The sequence below is a fragment of the Sapajus apella genome, unplaced genomic scaffold (assembly GCF_009761245.1).
Source record: "Sapajus apella isolate SASKATOON/1434 unplaced genomic scaffold, GSC_monkey_1.0 scaffold2, whole genome shotgun sequence".
Lineage (NCBI taxonomy): Eukaryota > Metazoa > Chordata > Mammalia > Primates > Cebidae > Sapajus > Sapajus apella.
The window spans coordinates 68509697-68534709 of NW_022436942.1; the positions used below are offsets into that span (position 1 = coordinate 68509697).

Sequence of the window (25013 nt, forward strand, 5' to 3'; positions counted from 1 at the left end):
ATTTTTGGCAAATACTTCTGGGGCTGAATCAATGCATTCTGAGTAAGAGACAAAAAAAACTAAGAGTCTATTTTAAAAAGGGCTTCCATTCTGATCACCCCAACACTGTGACTGTACAAACCAGTTTTATTAGGGAACTGCTCCAGGTGCACCTCTGTTCATGCTCTCACACCTGTTTCTCACATCAGCCCAGGCTCAGAGGCAAGTTACCAGCTAAGCAAAGAGGAAAACTGTTCTGCAAAATGGCAACTGTCAGCTTAAGGCATTACTAACATTGCAGAAGGAAGCAAGATTACTAGGGATGTCTGGATAGCCCAGGACAGTGACTTCTGGGAACAGGAAGCCCTCTAGGGCCAGATCGTGCTGCCGTCTGACTTGGGAGGTGACACTATCGTGCTGGGATGGTGGGTCACTCCTTCAAACCCATCCACATCACTGACAGAACACTGTCTATTCCTTGAGTTTTTGGGTTTAGAAATTAGTTATATAAAAAGTACTCTTGGCCCAGAAGCCCCAACATGTGTGTGTGTCTCGGGGCACTCCCTCAGTCCTCCCTGGCCGGAGCAGGGGAGGATGGAGATACATGGAAGGTTGGTCAGGCTCTGTTTTAGAAATGAAGTCACAACTAGGAATCAGGAGCAAGGGGACAGAGACCCCTGCTGCAATCACATGCTGAATCATTGTCCTCCTGAGAGCAGGCTCCTACGGTTCCTTCAGTCCACGGAAGTGCTCAGAGCAGGGCAGGCCAGTGCGGCCACGGAGCTGCCGCCCCCTCACTGCATGCCGAACCACTGCTCCTGGTCAGCCCACTGGGCCGCCTCACTGTCGCTGCCCTCCAGGTCCCCTTCTTCCCCACTCCCTTCCATGTCGTCCACATCCTCCTCCTGAGTGGCATCCGTGGGACTCTCCTCCTTCTCCATCTTCTGCATCCCCTCTAGAGACTTCTGGTCATTGGGGTCCAAACTAGGGGACAACAAAACAAAGGAGAGGCCTGAATCTCTGCCTTGCTCTTGCTGGCTGATTCGTCATCTCCCTGGCCCAGCAGTGAAATGACCACACAGTCCCAGAGAAAGTGCTAAAGCCTGGCCTCTCCAAACAACTCAGGCTTCCGAGGCTGGGTTGACGGGGTCTACCACCAAAAGTGCAAAAAGGAGTCTTTTCCTAATTTTTAGAGTTCTCAATTTGAGTTTTTCTCTACAAATTTCTTAAATTTTTTCATACCTATTACCCCTAGCATTCTGCTAGAGGCTACTAGATAACACAAATGAAAAAGTGGTAAACAAACATTAACAGGTAAATTCAAATGTAATTCCCAGAAAGTTGGGTTTTTGAGCTATGGGGTTACAAAAAAGTAGGAATTTCTCTGAGTAGAGGTGTTCCATGTTCTTATGATGTAATTAAATATATCAGCATTTCAGGAGCCAACCAAAAACATCATGCTGTACCATGGAACAGATTTGTAAACACCTAGGTTAGACCCCAGGACCCAAGGCTACCCCTACCCGAGCATTCACATTTAGTAGCTGGGAGTCAGTAAATGTGCCAACCCCACACCCAAAGTTCAGAGCCTCTAGAACATTCATTTATTTGCCTCCTAAGCAATCTTTCATCTTGCCTTGGTGACCATCGCCCAAGCTAGCAGGTGTCCCATCCCTAGTAAACTCCATCTCTAATGGAAGTCTGGTATTTTATTTTCTTACTTGCTTCTGGGCTTCTAAAAAGCAGCTAAAACCCACGTTGGCATTCTGTTTCTACCAACATAAATGCGGACTGATGTGTAATATCTCCTGGTCTGCTAGTTGCTGAACCCTTCCACACCCATACTCTGAAGCTCTCACGCATACCCATGGTTCCTGCCCTCTGGACTCGCACCTTCCCTCCTACAGACTGCTGTGAAAGCCCTTAGCATGTGGTATGGTAAGTCTGCATGTCTGAGACTGACAGCTCCCAAAACGTAGCATCTCCAGTGGTCACTGAGATGATAAGCACATTAGTGGTGCTCAACTGTGTGCTGAACAACTGAATGTGATCAGACTCTATTAAAGACAGCCCCTCACCATATAACCTTACACACACACGGACAACCCTCAAATAAACCACTTCTGTATTAAACAGTAAGAATACCACTATTTATTTAGTATTTACTATGTACCAGGCACAGGGCTAAGAGCTTTACATGTTATAATCATTTAACCCTCATTCAATCATTTAATGTCTAATAGGTAGATAGATATAGACAAGGAAATGTGTTAGTAACTTGCCCAAGATCACAGGTGGTGAAAGTAGTATTCAAAACTTCAGACCTCAAGTTCTTAACTACTACAGTAGATAGAAACATGGCAAAGTACTTACAATACTTTGACTTGAAAAAGAAGAATATAAAATATATACTAGGTACAACCCTATAAAAATACGTATGTGTGTGGGCAAGGACAGAAGATGATCTATACAAATGAACACAGATGTTATAGTGGTGTGGGATGGTGGTTATGAGTGAAACAGTTCCTTAATGTTGTTAATATATTTTAAGAAAAAATTTTTAGAAGTCATGAATTCACAAATAACTCTGCTACCATTACTATTATTATTCTGCTTTCAACCACAGACACAAACTGTGCATGTGTTTCCATAACTCCTGTGACACAGCTCACTGCCTCCTCTACCCTCCTCAGTGGCCTTCCCCCACGGGAGGCTAGTGCCTACCTTAGTGCTATACTATACTGGTCCATTGCCTCCTGATACTCATTGACAGCTACAAGGAAATCTCCTAGGATCCGATGCAGGACACAGTCGCTCTGATTAGCCAGTGCGTTCCTCAGCAAAGCAATTCCATCTTCGTATTTCTGTTCTCTACCTGGGGGGATAAAAAAGACCCTCACTGTCCTACGTGAACATTTTAAAAATACATTCTCATCTGAAGTCATGTACAAAAAACCACAACTATCATTCTGACAATCTCTTTGCAGACATCCTCAAGAGAATACTGGTGAAACACAAAGTGAGGGGCAAGCACACCTGAGATCCTATTCGATTAAGAAATTCGCAGTTTGAATTATAATGTTTTAAATGGGCTCTTAACATTAAAAAGCCAAACTGCATTTTATTTGCCAATTAACCCAAATTTGATGAACCAAATTATGAGTTCATCATAAATTAGGACTGAAAAAAAAAACAGGGCTAAAAGGGAAGTCACAAAATAATCCAGATGGCTCTGAACAGTTCAAAGTGGCTAAAACCAGTTAGTTATATTCAGCTCAAACTAATTCAGGACAATCAAACCAGATAATAGTGAGCTGAACAGATACCAACTAATAGGTGGTTTAAGCCAAGCCAAGCAGGTCTAAGCCAGCTACATTTGGTTGGACTAAATATAAACGAATCCAAGCAGGCTCAAACCTGCTGCAAAAGGCCCACACCTGTCTGGTCATCTGTAACTAGCTGGGACAAGGGTGACCAACTGAGGTCAGGTTTTATTAAAATTAATGATGAACAGGGCAGAAAATAAGACACTTACTAAGTAGTTCTGCTTTTTTCACCACAGCCTTAATGTAATCTGGCCTTTGGGTCAGGGCTTTATCTAATAATGTTTTGGCTTTCTCCTGTGTCACTGGGTCTTCAAGACAAACAGTGGCTAAAAGGGTAAGGGTCTGTGCATTTGCTCCCAGAGTTTTGTAAACGTTGTTAGCCATTACCATTGCTTCTCGAATACTGTTGGAGGCTAAGTAACATTCTATGAGACCTGAAAAAAGTAAAACACATGAAGACATTCAATGCCATTACCATTCCAACCCATGCTTCCACTCTGACAGCTGTCCAAATTGCTAACGTTCAAAGCTTCGAAGGGCAGGCCGGGGAAACTGATGGTGAGATCATACTGGCAAGTGTGTTGATAGAATAGCTAAGAAGTGCTATTCCAGAGCACTTGATGGTTGTGGAAAAAGACTGCCTTCAAAGGCACCTTCAGTTTAGGGAAGGAAACAAGCACGTGTAAGGAACTCACAGCATGTGAGCACCCCATCTGACCCTGGAAGAACAAATGCGATGCTAATGTTTAGTCTGTCATATGGCCAAGAAATTAGTGAGAGATGATGTTTCCAACAAAACCTAAAGTTTTGCTGCCTCTTAACAAGCTGTTATTCTCCAGCTGCATTCAGTCACCTGTAGGCCTAGGTTTAAGAGGGAAGTCTCCTAGAATCTTTTTTTATTTTTATTTTAAGACGGAGTCTTGCTCTGTCGTCAGGCTGAAGTGCAGTGGCGTGACCTTGGCTCACTACAACCTCTACCTCCCAGGTTCAAGCGATTCTCCTGCCTCAGCCTCCTGAGTAGCTGGGATTACAGGCACAGGCCACCATGGCTGGCTAATTTTTCTTTTTTTAGAGACAGGGTCTTGCTATGTTGCTCAGGCTGGAGTGCAGTGGCTATTCACAGGCGCGATCCCACTACTGATCAGCACGGGAGTTTTGACCTGTTCCATTTCCGACTTGGGCCGGTTCACTCCTCCTTAGGCAACCTGCTCCCGGGAGGTCACCATATTGATGCCGAACTTAGTGCAGACACCCGATCGGCATAGCACACTACAGCCCAGAGCTGCTGGACTCAAGAGATCCTCCAGCCTCAGCCTCCCGAATAGCTGGGACTACAGACACGCACCACCGCACCGGCAATTTTTCTATTTTTAGTAGAGACGGGGTTTCACCATGTTGACCAGGATGGTCTCGATCTCTTGATCTCATGATCCACCCGCCTCAGCCTCTCAAAGTGCTGGGAATACACCATGCCTGGCCTAATTTTAATTTTTCTTTTTTTTTTTTTTTTTGAGACGTAGTTTCACTCTTGTTGCCCAGGCTGGAGTGCAATGGCATGATCTCGGCTCACCGCAACCTCTGCCTCCCAGGTTCAAGTGATTCTCCTGCCTTAGCCTCCCTAGTGGCTGGTATTACAGGCATGCACCATCACACCAGGCTAATTTTTTACTTTTAGTAGAGATGAGGTTTCTCCATGTTGATCAGGCTGGTCTCGAACTGCTGACCTCAGGTTATTCACCCACCTTGGCCTCCCAAAGTGCTAGGATTACAGGCGTGAGCCACCACACCTGACCTGGTTCCCAGAGTCTTCAACTGAATGTCCAGTTTGACAAAATACAGGACTTATTGTCAAGCAATCTACTAAGAAAGACTCTTTCATTTGAAACATAACAGCTGTCTCAAAAGGCACTTGCTGAGGGCTTCCCTAAACTAGATGAACAGTACTTTATCAGATGTAACAGACTGTCACTGGCAGCCCTTGCTTCTTTCCATATCCACAGCAAGACGCCCTATGGGGCCACCTTGAGAAGTCAACTCTCAACTCTTCATGCCAAGAAGTTGAGGAGAACAGAGGAATAACTTTTTGGCACAAAGTGCTCATCAAAACAGAAAAACAGCTTAAACCCCAAACCCACACAATCCTTGGCAGATTTTCTCTGCATACTCCTCCACCCTAGCAGCATTTATAACATTCATGCACACCCTTCCACACACTATGGTTACTTAACCAGAAATTACCTAACTTTTTTTTTTTTGGAAACGGAGTCTTGCTCTGTCACCCAGGCTGGATTGCAGTGGTGACGTCTCGGCTTCATGCAACCTACATCTCCTGGGTTCAAGTGATTCTCCTGCCTCAGCCTCTTGAGTAGCTGGGACTACAGGTGTGTGCCACCATGCCTGGCTAATTTTTTTTTTTTCTATTTTTAGTAGAGATGGTGTTTCACCATGTTGGCCAGGCTGGTCTCAAACTCCTGACCTCAGGTGATCTGGCCATCTCGGCCTTCCAATGTGCTGGGATTACAGGCGTGAGCCACCGCACTCAGCCAATTACCTAACTCTTAAAGGCAATATGTTGGATTCCAAATACAGTTGTTTGCAATTACTTATTGAATAGTTTTACTTCCCTGCTAAAGCTCCACTGGCACTTCAGAAGAAAACATAATGCACTTGCCTAACCTAAACCTCTACCAGCAAAGGAAGCTCCAAATGGGAACTCTAAGAAACATTAAAGGGTGTAACTGGGGTTGCCCTGAGCCAAATCTCCAAATGGCAGCTTGAGAAGCCTCACTGGCCAACTGGGAAACATCTGGTGTCCAGATATTATAGGAAGTGTTATTCAACTGCATCCCTGAGCTCCAGTGAAATAAGCATGCAGTACAATGGAATTAGCATAATAACAGCTGGAAAGAAAGAGAAGTTACACTTTCAGGATGAAGAAGTTAATCTGAAACCAGAGCTTTGGTTTGCTGGAGCTTCTTTAAGAATAGACAGGGCCAGGCACGGTGGCTCAAGCCTGTAATCCCAGCACTTTGGGAGGCCGAGGCGGGTGGATCACGAGGTCAAGAGATCGAGACCATCCTGGTCAACATGGTGAAACCTCGTCTCTACTAAAAATACAAAAATCAGCTGGGCATGGCGGTGCATGCCTGTAATCCCAGCTACTCAGGAGGCTGAGGCAGGAGAATTGCCTGAACCCAGGAGGCGGAGGTTGCGGTGAGCCGAGATCGCGCCATTGCACTCCAGCCTGGGTAACAAGAGCGAGACTCCAACACATCCATCAGAGGCATAGCTCTCTGGCTATATAAGCAGATTCGTTCTCCCTCCCAACTTCCAAATTTTATTTCTCAAATTTGAACTCATCTTCCTGTTAAGAGCAAATCACTCCTAGACTCCTGGGTTTATTTTTAAATGCTTACAAAAATATGTTTTGGAGGAACTGCATCTTGTAAGATCTATTTTAATGTCTGTGACTGAGTCACCAAACGTTGCTGAAGCTGGCATAGCTCCTTTGAACTCCTAGGGGTCAGTTCACATGAACTTAAACTATTACATAACAAAACAGTTGGGCCCCAACTGTGCCCACTCTGGAAGTCACAATGAACAGACCCATTTCCACAGCCAACACTATCATATGGACGTGGAGTTTTCCTATGAGTACTATCTCTGGCCTAAGGTAAGATGGCCACAAAAAAGAATAGGCATAACAGGGCATGCACAATGTCTCATGCCTGTAATATCAGCACTTTAGGAGGCTGAGGTAGGTGGATCACTTGAGGCCAGAAGTTCGAGACCAGCCTGGCCAACATGGCAAAACCTCGTCTTTACTAAAAATGCAAAAATTAGCTGGGCATGGTGGCACACGCCTGTAATCCCAGCTACGTGGGAGGCTGAGGCAGAAGAATCGTTTAAACCCGGGAGGCGGAGGTTGCAGTGAGCTGAGACTGCTCCACTGTACTCCAGCCTGGGCGACAGATAAGACTCTATCTCAGATAAAAATAAAAATAATAAAAATAGGTAAACTAAGTGATCTAGCATGGTGCCTCACAGACAGAGATTCACATTAAGGAGTATGCCACAATGGGCGGGGGCGGGAGGACAAAAACAACAAGCCCATCCCAACTATCATCTCGCCAAAAACCAGAAGAAAAAAAAAATGAGAAAAAACTGATTCTGAAAGTATGGGTGACAAATCCAGTGAAAGCCCTAAATAAATGTAAAATGCCCAGTGCAGTGGTTCCCAAACTTGTCTGAACATTGCTAATACCAGGGTATCTTCAGAAATATCAATGTCTATTCCCAACCCCATATATTTCCATCTACACTGGAGATACCCAACATCAGGATTTTGAAAAGCTTCACCAGATGCTTCTAACAGAGTTTGGGAAGTGCTGGCCTAATGAAACCTTCCACCTGAGGGCTGTTGCCACACCCACAGATGTACACCATTCACCTTTATTTTCTATCTTACCTTCATAACAATCTAAGCGACAAGGTGCAAGCCGTATGGCCTCTCGAAAATGGATTATTGCTTCCTGGACTCTGCCCATGTTCCTAAGTGCTGCTCCCTTAAGTAGCAAAGCTTGAACACTGTTACTGTTCAGCTGAATGGCCTTGGCTCCCAAATAGAGGGCCCGGGAGTAGCGTTTGCTATAGAAGCTGTGACAACTGGAGAAACAAAAACAAAACCCAGAGGTTATCCAAGAAAGGACTACAAAGAAACTTCATCCAAAAATCATACTGAAGGTCCTGTGCATAATCCTTATTCCAAACCCAAATTTACCATGGTTTTTGTTTGTTTGTTTTCAGACAGTCTCACCCTGTCACCCAGGCTGGAGTGCAATGGCACGATCTCAGTTCACTGCAACCTCCACCTCCCAGGTTCAAGTGATTCTCCTGCCTCAGCCTCCCAAGTAGCTGGGACTACAGGCACCTGCCACCAAGCCTGGCTAATTTTTTGTATCTTTAGTGAAGACAGGGTTTCACCATGTTGGCCAGGCTGTTCTGGAACCCCTTACCTCATGATCTGCCCACCTCAACCTCCCAAAGTGCTGCGATTACAGGCGTAAGTCACTGAGCCCAGCCCCACACTTGCAGTTTTAACCTAAGCTATTAATGGAAAAGCAAAACAAAAAAATCCACTAAATATTTATTTTTAGGGGGAAATCTTAATATGGAAGGGCAAAATTATGGAAAAGAACCTACAATCCGGATACTAGTTATTAGCAGAGAGGCATTTGGAGAATTTGTAAAGCCAGGTTAGTAACAAAGGAGCATCTTCTGGTCCTATCACTGATGGCCCAGTACTAAGCACAATACATTCACCGACTCAATTAATGCTTAACCCTAGAAGGAGAAGTTATTAGCCAATTTTCCAAATGAGAATATAGACCTAGATAGGTAAATAATGCATCCAGAGTCATAAATCATGATTTCAATCCAGGACTGATTATCCTTTTAAAAAACAAACATATATATGTATATTATATATATATATAATATAAATGTATAACATATATATAAATACATAAAGACAGAATCTTGCTACGTTGCCCAGGCTGGTCTCAAACTCCTGAACTCAAGTAATTACCTCTTTTTATTTTATTATTTTTGAGAAAAAGTCTCACTCTGCCACCCACATGGAGTGCAGTGGCTCGATCTTGGCTCACTGCAACCTCCGCCTCCCAGCTTGAAGCGATTCTCCCGTCTCAGCCTCACTAGTAGCAGGGATTACAGGGGTGTGCCACCATGCCTGGCTAATTTTTGTATTTTTAGTAGAAATGGGAGTTTCACCACGATGGTCAGGCTGGTCTCAGAAGTGATCCACCTGTCTCAGCCTCCCAAAGTGCTGGGATTACAGGCATGAGCCATCGTGCCAGGTCAGATGATTATCTCTTAAACCTGTGCTTTCAACTTATATTCTCTTCAGGAGGAAGCACTTCTCTTAATCTACTGACAACCAGGGAGAAAGGGGAATGCATACCCAGAGACCACCCATGGTTCTGCATGCTGATCAGAGATATTGAAAAGGCGGCATCCAAGGTTCTCCACATCTTCTAGCCGCCCTTCTCGTGCCAAGAGGTAGCCATATACATCCATTCCTAGAAAGGAAGGACACAGTAAGAGGTGTTTTAAGCAGAGCAGCAGGAGTCCTACATAGGAGTAGCACCCAACATCAGACCCCATGCTGAGGCCCCAGCTCCCACAGGGGCTAAGCCCTTTCCACTATCACAGGCTCCTCCCACTACTATTTCCAGTTTCCTACAAAGTGACTAATTTTTTTTTTCTCCAGTGTCATGTGATACTATTTTTTTTTTCTTTTTCCAAAGTGACTATTAAAAAGCAAAACACAGCTGGGCATGGTGGCTCACACCTGTAATCCTGGCACGTTGGATGGCAGAGGCAGGAGGATCACCTGGGCCCAAGAGTTCAAGACCAGCCTGGGCAATATGGTGAGACACTGTCTCTACAAAAAATTTTTAAAAATTAGCCAAGCACAGTGGCACACGCCTATGGTTCCGGCTATTCAAGAGGCTAAGGCAGGAGGATTGCTTGAGCCCAGGAGGTCAAGGCTTTAGCAAGTGGTTTGTGCCACTCCAGCCTAAGTGATGGAACGACACCCTGTCTCAAACAACAAAAACAAAAACCAAAGGAGCAGAACAACCTACCTCGCAATTTGAAAGCCTCCAATTTTCAGGAACTATTTGTCCCTCTATCCCATGGCATGATATACAGCTACCTGAATCCAACCAGAAAAGGCCCAAAAAAGGCATCAAGGTCTCTCTTCCAAGAGCTCGAGGCCATCAGAAATACACACTTAGTATGCTGCTGAAAAGCCGAACAGTCTCAGAAAAAGTTGGCCTGCTCCAGAAAACAGCTTGTAGTGCTATCCAGAATGCAGCTCATTAAAGATCAGGCTGGGCACGGTGGTTTACATCTGTCATCCCAACACTTATAGAGGCTGAGGTGGGCGGATCACCTAAGGTCAGGAGTTCCGGACCAGCCTAGCTAACACGGAGAAACCCCGTCTCTTCTAAAAAATACAAAAATTAGTCAGGTATGGTGGTGAGCGCCTGTAATCCCAGCTACTTGGGAGGCTGAGGTGGGGGAGTCACTTGAACCCAGGAGGCAGAGTTTGCAGTGAGCTGGGACTGTGCCATTGCACTCCCACCTGGGTAACAAGAATGAAACTCCATCTCAAAAAAAAAAAACCACCTCACTGCTTCTCCCCAGCCCCCACTTTATTCTTACCCACATTCTATAAAAAGGGCCCTATGTAGGCTGGGCGTGGTGGCTCACGCCTGTAATCCCAGCACTTTGGAAGGCCGAGGTTTGAGACCAGCTTGGCCAACACGGTGAAACCCCATCTCTTTAAAAAAAAAAAAAAAAAAGGCCCTATGCTCAGTCACGCATCTCTTGCCAAAATTCTCTTCCATCCCTTGCTATTCCTTCAGATTCGCATGAAAATTCCTCTCAAACCAAGACTACTGCAATGCTCCTGCTGGCCCCTGGGCCTGGATCTGAGATTTCAAGCTGCCATTCTCATTTAAGTCGCCAGCTGCTGCCAGGCTGGTATTTCTAAAACACCATTTTCATCACGGATGCAGGCAGCTTGGAGAAGAGGAATAAGCACTAGGGAAGAGGGAAATCTTGTGCAAACAAATCCATTTCTAGATCTGCTTCCTCATCTAAATGCTTGGGATGGCTCCTTCCAGCTCCACCATTCCCCTGGGTTAAGAAGCTCACAAGACTGTTTATTGTTACAAGGCCCTATTTTTCTGATGGCCTTTTTTTGGCCTTTACAAATAGATAGCCCATCTATCTGACTTTATCTCCCACTATTCCTGAGCACTCACTGCCAGTGTCCCAACTGCCATCTCTTGGAGGTCCCTGTGAAGGTTACCCTTCACCTGCTAACTTCTTTAAAATAAATGATGTTTCTGCTGTTCACTACTAATTACTGCCTAAATACTCCTTATCCCTTTTTTGAACATCTGTACACTTATTCCTTTTTAATTATACTAAGGACAGGGTAAAACAAAATTCCCTAAAAGGATATTATGGTTTTAGGGATGCCATCCAAATTCTCAGTCAAGCACATCATAAATTTATAAGTCATAGGAGGAGCTATGACCCCCTCAAAAGAAAAAAAGCCAAATAATGATCTGTGGGGAGAAGACACTTGAATTCAAGCACAAATAACTGCTCAAATGGAATTACCTAAGTGTTAGAGACATGTGTCAAGACCTAAAAAAAGTAAAAGACTACTGTAATAAGTTTTATAACCTATGTCTATGAAACTTAGTATCAAGAATTCATGCTGCATTTTCTCCCTATTATCTCCAATCCCTCCCACCCCGCAACAGCCACTGTTTTCCTGTCCCAAGAATTACTTACCTTTTATCAGATAAGGATCCAACATCTGTGCCTGTTCAAACTTGAGGACAGAGTTTTTATTGTCTCCAGCTCTGAAGTACAGATCTGCTAAGCTTCCCAGTAGGTCCACGTTATCTCGCAATAAGGACTTTTTCTCTAGTGAACTTTAAGATATTTATTAAACACTGAACCTTTAAATCTATTATAAATCCTCTTAGTTGTTGAATCTGGATGATTGGTCATTCAGATACTATTTTGTGCAAATATAAAATTCTTTTTAATAAAAACTTTAAGCTTATAACTTTAAAAAAAGTTATATAGGACAGGATAGCAAAAACAGAATAAAGCAGAACTCAGTACCAACAAGTAACTTTCCGTTGCAGTTCTTCAGAACACAACATACACTACATGGTGTTAACGGTAATGTCATTCACACCTGACCGCTACTTATTACTCAACTAAATGACTTTGCATAACAAAAACCAAAGCCTCTTCTTGTTCTTGAACTTTCGCTGAACAGAAAGAAAATCCCCAGTCCTAAGAAGGCAAGTCAAGTTAGATGCTGCAATAAACTATGCTTCTGGGGAGTACAAAATGATTTTCTTCCAGGTTAAAGAATGACACAGTAAAGCCAGGCGTGGCGGTTCATGCCTACAATCCCAGCATTTTGGGAGGCCCAGGTGGAAGGATCACTTGAGCCCAGGAATTCAAGACCAGCTTAGGCAACATGGTGAAACCCCATCTCTATAAAAAAATACAAAAATTAGCTGGGTGTGGTGGCATGCGCCCATAGTCCCAGCTACTCAGGAGGCTGAGCAGGAGGATGGTTTGAGCCCAGAAGATCAACATGTCAAGGGTACACTGAGCTGTGACTGCACCACTGCACTCCAGCCTGGGTGAGAGAGAGAGAGAGAGAGAGAGAGAGAGAGAGATCTTGTCTCAAAAAAAAAAAAAAAAAAAAAAAAAAGAATGATACACCAAGGTAGCCTGCTTTGCTTTGCAAGTTCTACCTGTGCAAGTGCAGAACTAAACTCAGTCAGATTCACATTTTTACTGGTCCCCAACAGACATGCTAACATGATTACATTTGGGACCATTCAGTATAAAAGACTAACATAGCCCAGAGACTGGTTGCAGCAACAAGAGCGAAGCATCTCATTTTTCTTTTTGCTCCTTCAGATACATCAGACTTCTAGACAAGGACAGGGCCTCAAAAACACTGAATTAACTTTGTGGCTCTCACCAGATGGTATTGATTGCTCTTGAGTTGTCACCGGTATGCACAAAAGCATATGCTTTTATCCACACAGAGAGCCAGTCCAAGTTAGGCACGGTTTGGATCACATTCATTGTCATGGATGCCACCTCTGCCCCTTTTACAGAAAGGGACAGCAAGCCTAAACCAACAGAAAGCAGGAGAAAGAAGGTAAGGCACAATCTCTCTCTTCCACATGCAAGGAGCAATGGACTACATTTTCCCTCGGCTAAATGGCAACTGCTTCCCTATTCTAAGTGAGATGCATAACAGAAAAACCAGCATTTAGTGTTTCTTTTCTTTTTGGGATAGAGTCTCGCTTGTGTCCCCTCAGGCTGGAATGCAGTGGCATGATCTCAGCTCACTGCAGCCTCTGCCTCCAGGGTTCCAGTGATACTCATGCCTCAGCCTCCCAAGTAGCTGGACTACAGGTGAACCCCACTATGCCCGGCTAATTTTTGTACTTTAGTAGAGAGAGGGTCTCAAACACCTGAGCTCAGTCAATCACCCACCTCAGCCTCCCAAAGTGCTATGACTGCAGGTTATTTCTTGATTGAATATGTGACAGTAGAAACCCTATTAAATCACTTTCTGGAGGGGAACTTTAAAAAATAAAGTTATTCTAGCCCGGCGCAGTGGCTCACGCTTGTAATCCCAGCACTTTGGGAGGCCGAGGTGGGTGGATCACGAGGTCAAGAGATCGAGACCATCCTGGTCAACATGGTGAAACCCCGTCTCTACTAAAACTACAAAAAATTAGCTGGGCATGGTGGCGTGTGCCTGTAATCCCAGCTACTCAGGAGGCTGAGGCAGGAGAATTGCTTGAACCCAGGAGGCGGAGGTTGCAGTGAGCCAAGATTGCGCCATTGCACTCCAGCCTGGGTAACAAGAGAGAAACTCCGTCTCCAAAAAAAAGAAAAATAAAATAAAAAAAAATAAAGTTATTCTAATGTACGGTCAACTTTGAGAACTACTATCTTTGACAGTAAACATGCCATGAAAACAGGCAGAAAATATCTCTACCTAGAATGGCATCAAGGGCTAACGGGCACTGCCTCAGCACCTCCTTATAGCTGGTGACTGAAGGGCGCTCCTGACCAGCCTTCTTGTACAGATTTGCCAGCATCATGTTTATCTGTATAAACACAAACAACAGATAGTAAAATAAGTGTATACTGCAAAGAAAATCTCTCACAATGAAGAAGTCCTAATTTTCATTATCAGCTACTTACTTTTTACAATCCTGTGCAAATAAAGGGAGACTGACCCCATTTTTCAGAAGAAAGAAGAAATCACTACCCTTGCTTTCCCTAGTACCTCCCATCCCTAAGAGGAAAGTCAAATTACCTTCCCACAAGGCCCAGTAATATCGGGACAAAAGACGCTGCCTTTGGAAACAGGAATAACATTCTTTAAGAAATGTAGAGCCGGGCGCGGTGGCTCAAGCCTGTAATCCCAGCACTTTGGGAGGCCGAGGCGGGTGGATAACAAGGTCAAGAGATTGAGACCATCCTGGTCAACATGGTGAAACCCTGTCTCTACTAAAAATACAAAACATTAGCTGGGCATGGTGGCGCGTGCCTGTAATCCCAGCTACTCAGGAGGTTGAGGCAGGAGAATTGCCTGAACCCAGGAGGTGGAGGTTGCAGTGGGCCAAGATCACGCCATTGCACTCCAGCCTGGGTAACAACAGTGAAACTCTGTCTCAAAAAAAAAAAAAAGGTAGAGAATGCTAATTAACTCGATTCTTTCTTGAACTTAAAACAGAAGATGAACTACCTCACATAACAAAGTGAGAAACTCTTGACATAGCTAGTTAAGAAGGATCAAATGAGTTTTCCCCTAAAAGGAAATGATACAGAAGGACAGATAAAGCAGTGTAATACTGGGCTTTTCTCTGAGAATTCGACTTGTGGCTAGACTCTAGCCTTTTAACACTTAAGGCTTTGGCCCCCAGGTACTAACTAACTAAAGTAATGCTATGAAAATCAGGTATACTATTTAAATCCAGTGAATGCAGACAGCTGCATTTTAGCATAATTTAAATATGTAACTTGGTAAAGCTAAATAAAAATAATCCTACTAAGATGTAACTGAGAAAATCTAAAAGTTCCAAAGAATGCAGAAGTTACAGGAAAGTGATAAAAGACCTTCCTAGTAGTACAGAGATAAACACAATATTCCACTTTAAAATTAGATTTTTTTTTTTTTTGAGACAGAATTTTGCTCTTTTCACCTGGGCTGGAGTGCAATGGCACAATCTCAGCTCACTGCAACCTCTGCCTCCTAGGTTCAAGAGATTTTCCTCCCTCAGTCTCCTGAGTAGCTGGGATTACAGGCGTGCGCTACTAAGCCCAGCTAATTTTTTTTGGATTTTTAGTAAAGACAGGGTTTCACCATATTGGCTAGGCTGGTCTTGAACTCCTGACCTCAGGTGATCTGCCCGCCTAGGCCTCCTAAAGTGCTGGGATTACAGGTGTAAACCACTGCACCTGGCAAAATTAGTAGGTTCTAAACATGACAGTATTTGCTAGATTATTAACTAAGAAAGCAGTCAATGTGAGGTCACAAAAGAAAAAAAAGTCAACCCCAATCTCTTCAATTATCTGTGGCTTGGTATGCCAGATATTTACAAGAGTGACTCTGAAGATAAAGAACATCTGTTCCAATTATAGAGCTACATTATATAAAACAATCTAATATACCATAATTCAAACAATGGAATAATGAAATACTAAAAATAAAACTACTTTTTACTTGGCCTCAGGTTTTCCATGCAAAGAAAAGTTCTTAAAGGAGAACTCCAGGATTGATGTCAATACTTGTAAAGAATAAAAAGTTAAATTTAGGATCCTTTCTTGACTGCTGGAGGTACATACATATTTGAGATGGAGTCTTGCTCTGTGGCCCAGGCTGGAGTGCAGTGGCATAATCTCAGCTCACTGCAACCTCTGCCTCCCGGGTTCAAGTGATTGTCCTGCCTCAGCCTCCTGAGTAGCTGGGATTACGGGCACGCGCCACCATGCCCAGATAATTTTTGTATTTGCAGTAGAGACGGGGTTTCACCATGTTGGTCAGGCTGGTCTCAAACTCCTGACCTTGTGATCCACCCGCCTTGGCCTCCCAAAGTGCTGGGATTACAGGTGTGAGCCACCGTGCCCAGCCAACTGCTGGTTATATTAACAAACTATGACTGACAGACCATCTGTCTCAACAAATATCATCAACATTTCCTTTAAACTACTTGACTGTCACTTTAAAAGAATGAGTTTTGAGTAATACCTAATGAAAAAGTCAGGCTGGGAGCAGTTGTTCATGCCTGTAATCCCAGCACTTTAAGAGGCTGAGGCGGGCAGATCATGATGTCAGTAGATTAAGACCATCCTGGCCAATATGGTGAAATCCCATCTCTACTAAAAATACAAAAAAATTATCTGGGCATAGTGGCACACGCCTGTAGTCCCAGCTACTTGGGAGGCCGAGGCAGGAGAATCGATTGAACCCAGGAGGCGGAGGTTACGGTGAGCCGAGATTGTGCCGGTGCACTCCAGCCTAGCAATAGAGCGAGACTCTAAGAAAGGAAGAAGAGAAGAAAAGAGGGGAGGGGAGGCCTAGCAATAGAGCGAGACTCTAAGAAAGAAAGGAAGAAGAGGAGGGGAGGGCAGGGGAGGGGAGGGAGAAAAGAGAAAAGAGTTAGTTATTTTTAAAACAGATCCTCATTTAAGAACATCACAGCTGGGTGTGGTGGCTCACACCTCTAATCTCAGCACTTTGGGAGGCTGAAGTGGGAGGATCACGAGGTCAGGTGTTCAAGACCAGCCTGGGCAACATGGTGAAACTCCATCTCTACTAAATAGAAATACAAAAATTAGCTGGGCATGCTGGTACACACCTGTAATCCCAGCTACTTGGGAAGCTGAGGCAGGAGAATCACTTGAATACAGGAGGCGGAGGTTGCAGTGAGCCAAGATCGTGCCACTGCACTCCAGTCTGGGTGACAGAGCAAGACTCTGTCTCAAAAAAATAGATTAAAAAAAAAAATTAGCTGGGTGTGGCAGTATACAATTGTAATACCAGCTATTTAACAGACTGAGGTAGGAGGATTGCTTAAGCCTCACTGCTGAAGTTGCAGTGAGCCAGGATCATACCAATGCACTCTAGCCTGGGTGACAGTGAGACTCTTTCTCAAAAAATATTAAATATATATAAAAAAAGAATAAGCATTTGTAGTATTCTCCAGCTATCATTTTCATCAGCTGAATTTTCAGGGTATCATAGAAAAGTCATTCATCTTTCTCTGAACCCCCACCCCTACTCCATGAACAGAGGAAGAAAATGAGAATTAGAGTCATGGGTAAAATGTTCAGATGGATTCCTATATATATGAGAAAACGTGGAGGGAGCAGGGTTAGGAGGGCTGAGGAGAAAAACACATAAACATTCAACTTACTTTGGGAGTTCTTTGTCTTGAAGGGATCCCATCAAGTATAGCAATGGCATCTTTATCTTGTTTTAGCATTGTATAACATTCAGCCATTTTGTATTTCACTTCAATTTCAGATGGAAGACACTAAGAGACAATGAAAACATCTTTTTGAAACATTATTCCAACAGTGTGACAGTTCTTCAAAACATTAAACATAGTTATCATATGTCCCAGCAACTGTTTTTTGAGACAGGGTCTCACTCTGTTGCCTAGACTGCAGTGCAATGGTGCAAACATGATTTACCGCAGCCTTGACCTCCTAGTCTCAAGTGATCCTCCTACCTTGGCCTCCTGAGTAGCTGGACAACTATAGGTGTGTGCCACCATGCCCACTTTTGTAGAGACAGGGGTCTCAAAATGTTGCTGAGGCTAGTCTCAAACTCCTGACCTCAAGTCCTCCCACCTCAGACTACAGGTGTGGGCCACTGTGCCTGGTCTCATCTTCTACATCTAAACAGCTATCGTCTAAATCAGTGGTCCCCAACCTTTTTGGCACCAGGGATCAGCCTCATGGAAGACAATTTTTCCACAGATGGGTGGCAAGGGGATGGTTTCAGGATGAAACTGTTCCACCTCAGATCATCAGGCATTAGTCAGATTATCATAAGGAACACACAAGCTAGATCTTTGCATGCCTAGTTTACAATAGGGTTTGTGTTCCTATGAGAATCTAATGCCACAGCTGATCTAACAGGAGGCAGAGCTCAGGCAGTAATACTTGCTAGCCCTTCACCCTCCTCCTGCTGTGCAGCCTGGTTCCTAAGAGACCAGATACTGGGGCCTGAGGACCCCGCTCTAAATTCTCTGAGACGTTCTCAAAAAAAAAAAAAAAAAAAAAAAAACAATCACACAATCCTATCTTCAATTACCTGACTTTGCGGAGTAGATGCAGAATTTCCAGTTGAAGGTCTCACTTTTGAAGTTTTACTTAGGGCTTTTTTCTGCTGTAAAGCCATGGTATACTTACTCACAGCATTCCGATATTCCTTATCATGAAAGAGAGAATCTGCATGATACACCAAAAGCTGGTACTTCTGAGATGGGGAGAATAACTCACTAGAAAACAAAGAAATTATATCCCCTACATGGGTTATTTTGAAATTTTAGAAGGAACACTGTTAGTGTCTACATAAGCCTAGCACAAAGCCTTGTATAGTGACAGCTTACAAGAGTCAATGTACCTCAAGTGCTAGTCCCTAAAGAGGCATGAAAGGTGGAAGCTGAACTCTATACTAATATGATAAACACATCTATTATTCAACACAATTTTTCTTTACTTAACATAAAAGCAATGATACCTATGAATCAAATGCAGTAGGAGGTACACAGAGAAAATGTAATACATCTTTTCTTCCCCTTCAATCCAAGCCCTCTGCTGCTTTTTTTTTTTTTTGAAACAGTCTTACTCTGTCACCCAGACTGGAGTGCAGTGGCACAATCCTGACTCACTGCAACCCCCACCCCACAAGTTCAAGTTGTTCTCCTGCCTCAGCCTCCTGAGTAGCTGAGATTACAGGCATGTACCACCACGCCCGGCTATTTTTTTTTTTTTTAGTAGAGACAGGGTTTTGCCATGTTGGCCAGGCTGGTCTTGAACTCCAGACCTCAAGTGATCAGCCTGCCTCGGCCTCCCAAAGCACTGGAATTACAGGTGTGAGCCACCACACCCGACTACCAAGCCCTTTTAAAAGTTTGATATATATCCATCTACACTCTCATATCAAGAACTGAGAAACCTTACCACTTTGAATCCTTTTTAGGAAGAGGCTACACAGAAAGAAGTTTTGAAAGAACCTGAAAGCTCTTCAAACACTAAAGAAAATACCACTATAAAAAAAGAATGGGAGGGCGGGAGCAGTGGCGCATGCCTGTAATCCCAGCATTTTGGGAAGCTGAGGTCAGATCGAGACTAGCCTGACCAACTTGGTGAAACCCCATCTCTACTAAAAATACAAAATTAGCTGGGCGTGGTGGCACATGCTATCATCCCAGCTACTCGGGAGGCTGAGGCAGGAGAACTGCTTGAACTTGGGAGACGGAGGGTGCAGTAAGCCAAGATCGTGCGTGCCATTGCACTCCAGCCTGGGCAACAAGAGCGAAACTCTGTGTCAAAAAAAAAAAAAGAGAGAGAGAGAGAATGGGAAAGCCAATGGGATAGCAAGAGGGTTAACCTTGATAAAAGTTTATTTAGGCTACGCTCGGTGGCTCGACCCTGTAATCCCAGCATTTTGGAAGGCCAAGGCAGGAGGATCACTGAAGGTTGGGAGTTTGAGACCAGACTGGCCAACAGGGTGAAACACCATCTCTACTAAAAACACAAAAATTAGCCAGGCATGGTGGCTCATGCCTATAATCCCAGCTACTTGGGAAGCTGAGGCAGGAGAATCACTTAAATCCGGGAGGTGGAGGTTGCAGTGAGTCGAGATTGTGCCACTGCACTTCAGCCTGGGTGATGAGTGAAACTCCATCGCAAAAAAAAAAAAAGAAAATGCAAAAATTAGCTGGGTGTGATGGTATGCACCTGTAGTCCCAGCTACTTAGCAGGCTGAGTCAGGATAATCGCTTCAGCCCAGGAGGCAGAAGTTGCAGTGGGTTGAGATCTCGCCATTGCACGCCAGCCTGGGCAACGGGGAGTAAAACCCTGTCTCAAAAAAACAAAAGTAAATTTCACTAGCACTAGAAGAATTCTTATCTCCTTGAGTCTCAGGGATTTAAGGACAGTGTAAAGGAACCAATTTTTTTTTTTGAGACTGAGTTTCACTTTGTTGCCCAGGCTGGGCTGGGGCACAGTGGCATGGTCTTGGCTCACTGCAACCTCTGCCTCCCAGATTCAAGCGATTCTCGTGCTTCAGCCTCCTGGGTAGCTGGGATTACAGGCACCCGCCACAATGCCTAGCTGATTTTTTTGTATTTAGTAGAGACAGGATTTCACCATGTTGCCCAGGCTGGTCTCAAACTCCTGAGCTCAGGCAATCTGCCCATCTTGGCCTCCCTAAGTGCTAGGATTACAGGCATGAGCCACCGTGCCCGGCCTGAACCAATGTTTTAAAACTTGAGTATTTAGTCAAGAATTGTAAGTGACTAGAAGTTGGTCACCATTCCTAATGTGGAACTCATATTTTCAATTCCAATCTCATTCCTTCCCAAATAAGAGAAAGCAGTTTACTGCTTTTTTTTTTTTTTTTTTTTTTTTAGAGGGGTTTTTCTCTGTTCCCCGGGCTGGGTTGCAGTGGCATGATCTTGGCTCACTACAACCTCCGCCTCCGGGGTTCAAGCAATTCCCCTGCCTCAGCCTCCCAAGTAGCTGCAAATATAGGTGTGTGCCACCACAGCTGGCTAATTTCTCTTGACCTCATGATCCACCTGCTTCGGCCTCCCAAAGTTCTGAGATTATAGGTGTGAGCCATCGCACCTGGCTGAAGTTTACTGTTTTTCTTTGACAAGTAAAAACTATAGCTGCTTATAATGAAAGAATGGAGTGAGTCCAATAATTCTGTAGACAGTTAATTTCTCCACAAGCTAGGCACAGTGGCTCACACCTGTGACCCCTAACACTTCAGGACGCTGAGGTGGGAACACTGCTTGAGCCTAGAGTCTGGTCAACACAGTGAAATCCTGTCTCTTAAAAAAAATACAGGCACTGGCCAGGCATGGTGGTGCACGTCTGTAATCCCAGCACTTTGGGAGGCTGAGGCAGGTGAATCACAAGGTCAACAGATTGAGACCATGGTGAAACCCTGTCTCTACTAAAAAATACAAAAATTAGGTGGGCGTGGTGGTACACGCCTGTAGTCCCAGCTACTCGGGAGGCTGAGGCAGAAGAACTGCTTGAACCTGGGAGGCGGAGGTTGCAGTGAGATCACGCCACTGCATTCCAGCCTGGCGCCTGGTGACACAGCGAGACTCTGCCTCAAAAAAACAAAAAAAGTTATTGCCTCTGGAGAAAGGATATGGTGGGGTGAGGTTCAAGACTCAAGACTCAGGGAAAGATTCTGATCTGCATGCCCCTTCTCCACTGTTTGAATTTAAGTGTCTACTGCCTATTCCACAAGAAATTTTAAAGTATAAATTATGAAGGTCAGAACTTAAACATGTCCTGAAACTAGGAAACTGCCAATCTAACCTAATATGAAAAAGCATGGGCTAATCTTAGTCTAGCCAGAGAATTAAACTGTTTCAAACTATCCTGTGACATCTTTGAGAACTAAGAGTAACTCGGACGTAATAAGAGTAACATGGCAACTGTATGCTTTGACTAATCACTCACAACCAAGCGGAAGGCTCCGGAATAAACACAGAAGGCTGACTGAGACCAGGGCTCCCGTCAACACAAAGTGGATGGTGGCAAAATGATGGGTCTCACTAATGAGGTACAAAACACACTAATGAGGCCAGGCTCGGTGGCTCACGCCTGTAATGCAAGCACTTTGGGAGGCCAAAGTGGGCGGCTCACTTGAGGTCAGGAGTTTGAGACCAGCCTGACCAACATGGAGAAACCCCATCTCTACTAAAATTACAAAAACGAGCTGGGCGTGGTGGCACTGGCCTGTAGTCCCAGCTACTCCGGAGGCTGACGCAGGAGAATCACTTGAACCAAGGAGGCAGAGGCTGCAGTAAGCTGAGATCGCCTCACTGCACTCCAACCTGGGCAACAGATTGAGAATCCATCTAAAAAACTAAAAATAAATAAAAACAAAATAGAATAGCCAGGGAGGCTGGAGAACAGTGAACAGAGTAATGAGATGAAGTCCCAGAGGGCAGATGTTTGCCTTCAGAGGTCACGGGAAAGAATTTTCATGTGTGTAATAAAGGATTTTAAGCAGAAGATGGAAACGCAGAGGCTGGCATCAGCCCCGTGCTTCATGGATACAAGAAAGGTGCCACGCCCACCCATCAAAGGAGTCTCCCATCACTTTGTTTCTTTTTTTTATTTTGGCACAAATCTTGCTCTTGTCGTCCAGGCTGGAGTGCAGTGGCACTATCCTGGCTCACTGCAAACTCCGCCTCCTGGGTTAAAGCGATTCTCCTGCCTCAGCCTCCCGAGCAGGTGGGATTACAGGTGCCCGCCACCACACCTGGCTAATTTTTGTATTTTTTTAGTAGAGATGGTTTTCACCATGTTGGCCAGGCTGGTCTCGAATTCCTGACCTCATGATTCTCGGCCTCCCAAAATGCTGGGATTACAGGAGTAAGCCCCCCCCGCGCCCAGCCCTGTTTCCTTTTATTAAGACAGGCTGTCGTTGTGTTCCCCACGCTAGAGGGCAGGGATGCCATCACAGTTCACTGCAGCCTCGACTTCCTGGGCTCTAGCGATCCTCCTGCCTCAGACTCCCGAATGGCTGGGACCGCAGACGTGCACCACATCCGGCTAACTGCTTAATTTTTATTTTCGTAGAGGCAGGGTCTCCCTATGTTGCCCAGGCTGGTCTTCAACTCCTGGGCTCAAGCGATCCTCCCGCCTCGGCCCCCCAAAGTACTGGGGTTAGAGGCGTGAGCCACCGCACCAAGCCCCGTTTTCAGGGCTTTCCCAAGGCGAGAAAGTGGATCCTCCTGATACACTTAACGGGGAGTACCAACATCAGATGCGGGGCTAGGACATCAACACCAGGAGGCTGGGTCCCTGAGCTGCAACGAGAAAAAACGTTCTTCGGGAAGGAGCCAAGAGGGGAGGATTCAGCCTAGCGATTTGACAGTCGCGCTCCCCGCGACAGGTGCCTCAGGAAACCCTCGCCAGGGTCGTCCTCAGAGCCTCCACCTTCCATTTCTCAAAGCTGCCGCTCGCCAACATCCCCGCGGAGAGCTGACGCCGGGGCCCTGCACAAACGCCGGCACCCAATGAACTCAACTTGCGCTCCGAAGTCGGCTCCGCTCCACGAGGCCCTCGCTGACCCTGGCGCCTCCGCTGGCGCCGGCGGCCGCTCCTTCCCGCCTGTTCCCACGCGCCCTCAGCCCGCGCTCCCAGACCGCCGCCGCTTTCTCCTCAGCCCCAGGCCGCTCCCCGCCTCAACTCACGGGTTGTTATTACTCATTGTAAGTAACAAGCTGCTGAGGAGCCGCACGTTGGAGTGCAGCCCCGCGGCCGCCATGTCCCGCACGTGGTCTATCACATTCATCCTGCCCTGCAAGGCCGCGGGCAACGGCGGCAGCAGTGACTAGAAAAGCCGGTAGAGGATCCTGAGGGAAAACTCCAAAATGGCGGCGTCGCCGGGGTCCATCGGGTCCACACGCGGCACCTCCCCCAAATAAGAGGTAACTACTGAAGTGCCCGGATGAAATGAAACTCGGATTTCTACTCCCGTCGTGGTTCCTTTCAGGTGGAATAAGTTGTTAGTTTTACGTAAAAATTACGTCACATCCTAAACTGCAAACTTTACTGAGGATTTACAGTGAGGCAAAAGGCACCTTATAAGACTACTCGGTCAATTTGAATGCGTCTGAGAGGAATTTGTGCCTCTCAGAAATTAAAATCTGTGGGCATGTACCAGAAATATATTAAGGGTGAGGAAAAAACGCTCCAACTGGAATGAAATATTCTAATCGGGCGCCAGGGACAGACCTAGCGGCTTTTACAGTTGCGCATGCGCACCAGGCTGGGGCCGCCGCGTCCCTCCTCAGATGTTTTGTATCAGAATCAGGCTTGGCGCCTAGGATGAGCTCCTTGGTTCGAGGGGCATATTTTACCCTGTGAAATGACTCCCTAGATCCGTGGAAATAAAGGCTGGATCCAGGAATGAGCTGATACCCCTATAAACCAGCATGTGTCTGGCACAGTTAACGTTTTACAAAAGTTTTACACGAGTTATTGGATGTTCGCAAGCCAATCCATAAAGTCGAAGCTGTCATTTCCTTCTCACAGGGGAAGAAACTGCCTGCTGAAATTTTGTGCTCAGGTGGTTAAATGGTTGACTTGGAATCACATCGAGTGGTTAAATATGTTGCATCGCAAACTCAAGGGTATACAGGGACCAAGGAGGTAACTGAGCGAATGAGGCAGAGTCCGAATATTCTGCACGATCACCCTCTCAGATATAGCCTGTCGCTCCTTTCTTGAAGGAGACAGGCGCTTTGGTCTATATTTTGTTTTCATTTGATTTTTACAGTAACAGATGCAAAGAAATGCTATGAAAAAATCAGCGTATCTTCACCAGTCAACTTTTTCAGTTCTTACATTTTGTCACAGTCGAAGCTCTGTAGATCCTTTTCCCATCTCATCCCCTACTCGTTTCCTGGATGTAACCTTCAATTTGCTTTTGGTGGTTTTTTTTTTTTTTTTTTTTTTTTTGGAGACAGAGTCTTGCTCGGTCACCAGGCTCCAGGCTGGAGTGCAGTGGCGCAATCTCGGCTCACTGCAACCTCCGCCTCGTCGGTTCAAGCAATTTTCCTGCCTCAGCCTCCTGAGTAGCTGGGACTACAGGCACGCGCCACCATGCCCAGCTAATTTTTTGTAGTTTTAGTAGAGACGGGGTTTCACCATGTTGACCAGGACGGTCTCGATCTCTTGACCTCGTGATCCACCCGCTTCGGCCTCCCAAAGTGCTGGGATTACAGGCTTGAGCCACCGCGCCCGGCCCGATTCTTGTATTTTTTTAGTAGA

At 45.2% G+C, this 25013-nt stretch overlaps 1 protein-coding gene across 2 annotated transcripts; it reads right to left on the reverse strand.

The window, feature by feature from the left end:
* Window positions 1-108: 108 nt before the first annotated feature.
* On the reverse strand, window positions 109-24005 carry ANAPC7 (anaphase promoting complex subunit 7). 2 transcript variants are annotated; one of them, XM_032239216.1, is made up of 11 exons: window positions 22719-22851; window positions 18289-18475; window positions 17384-17503; window positions 13957-14068; window positions 12922-13075; window positions 11700-11842; window positions 9286-9403; window positions 7774-7970; window positions 3515-3739; window positions 2704-2854; window positions 109-963 (listed from the first exon to the last, which is right to left on the reverse strand). In XM_032239216.1, exons 1-11 carry the CDS (start codon window positions 22781-22783, stop codon window positions 774-776), a joined length of 1662 nt encoding a protein of 553 aa, XP_032095107.1. In that variant the 5' UTR covers window positions 22784-22851; the 3' UTR covers window positions 109-773. The 2 variants fall into 2 exon arrangements, with proteins under 2 accessions (XP_032095107.1, XP_032095098.1); XM_032239207.1 differs by lacking the exon at window positions 22719-22851 and adding an exon at window positions 23432-24005 and having other exon boundaries at window positions 112-963.
* Between the last annotated feature and the right edge of the window lie 1008 nt (window positions 24006-25013).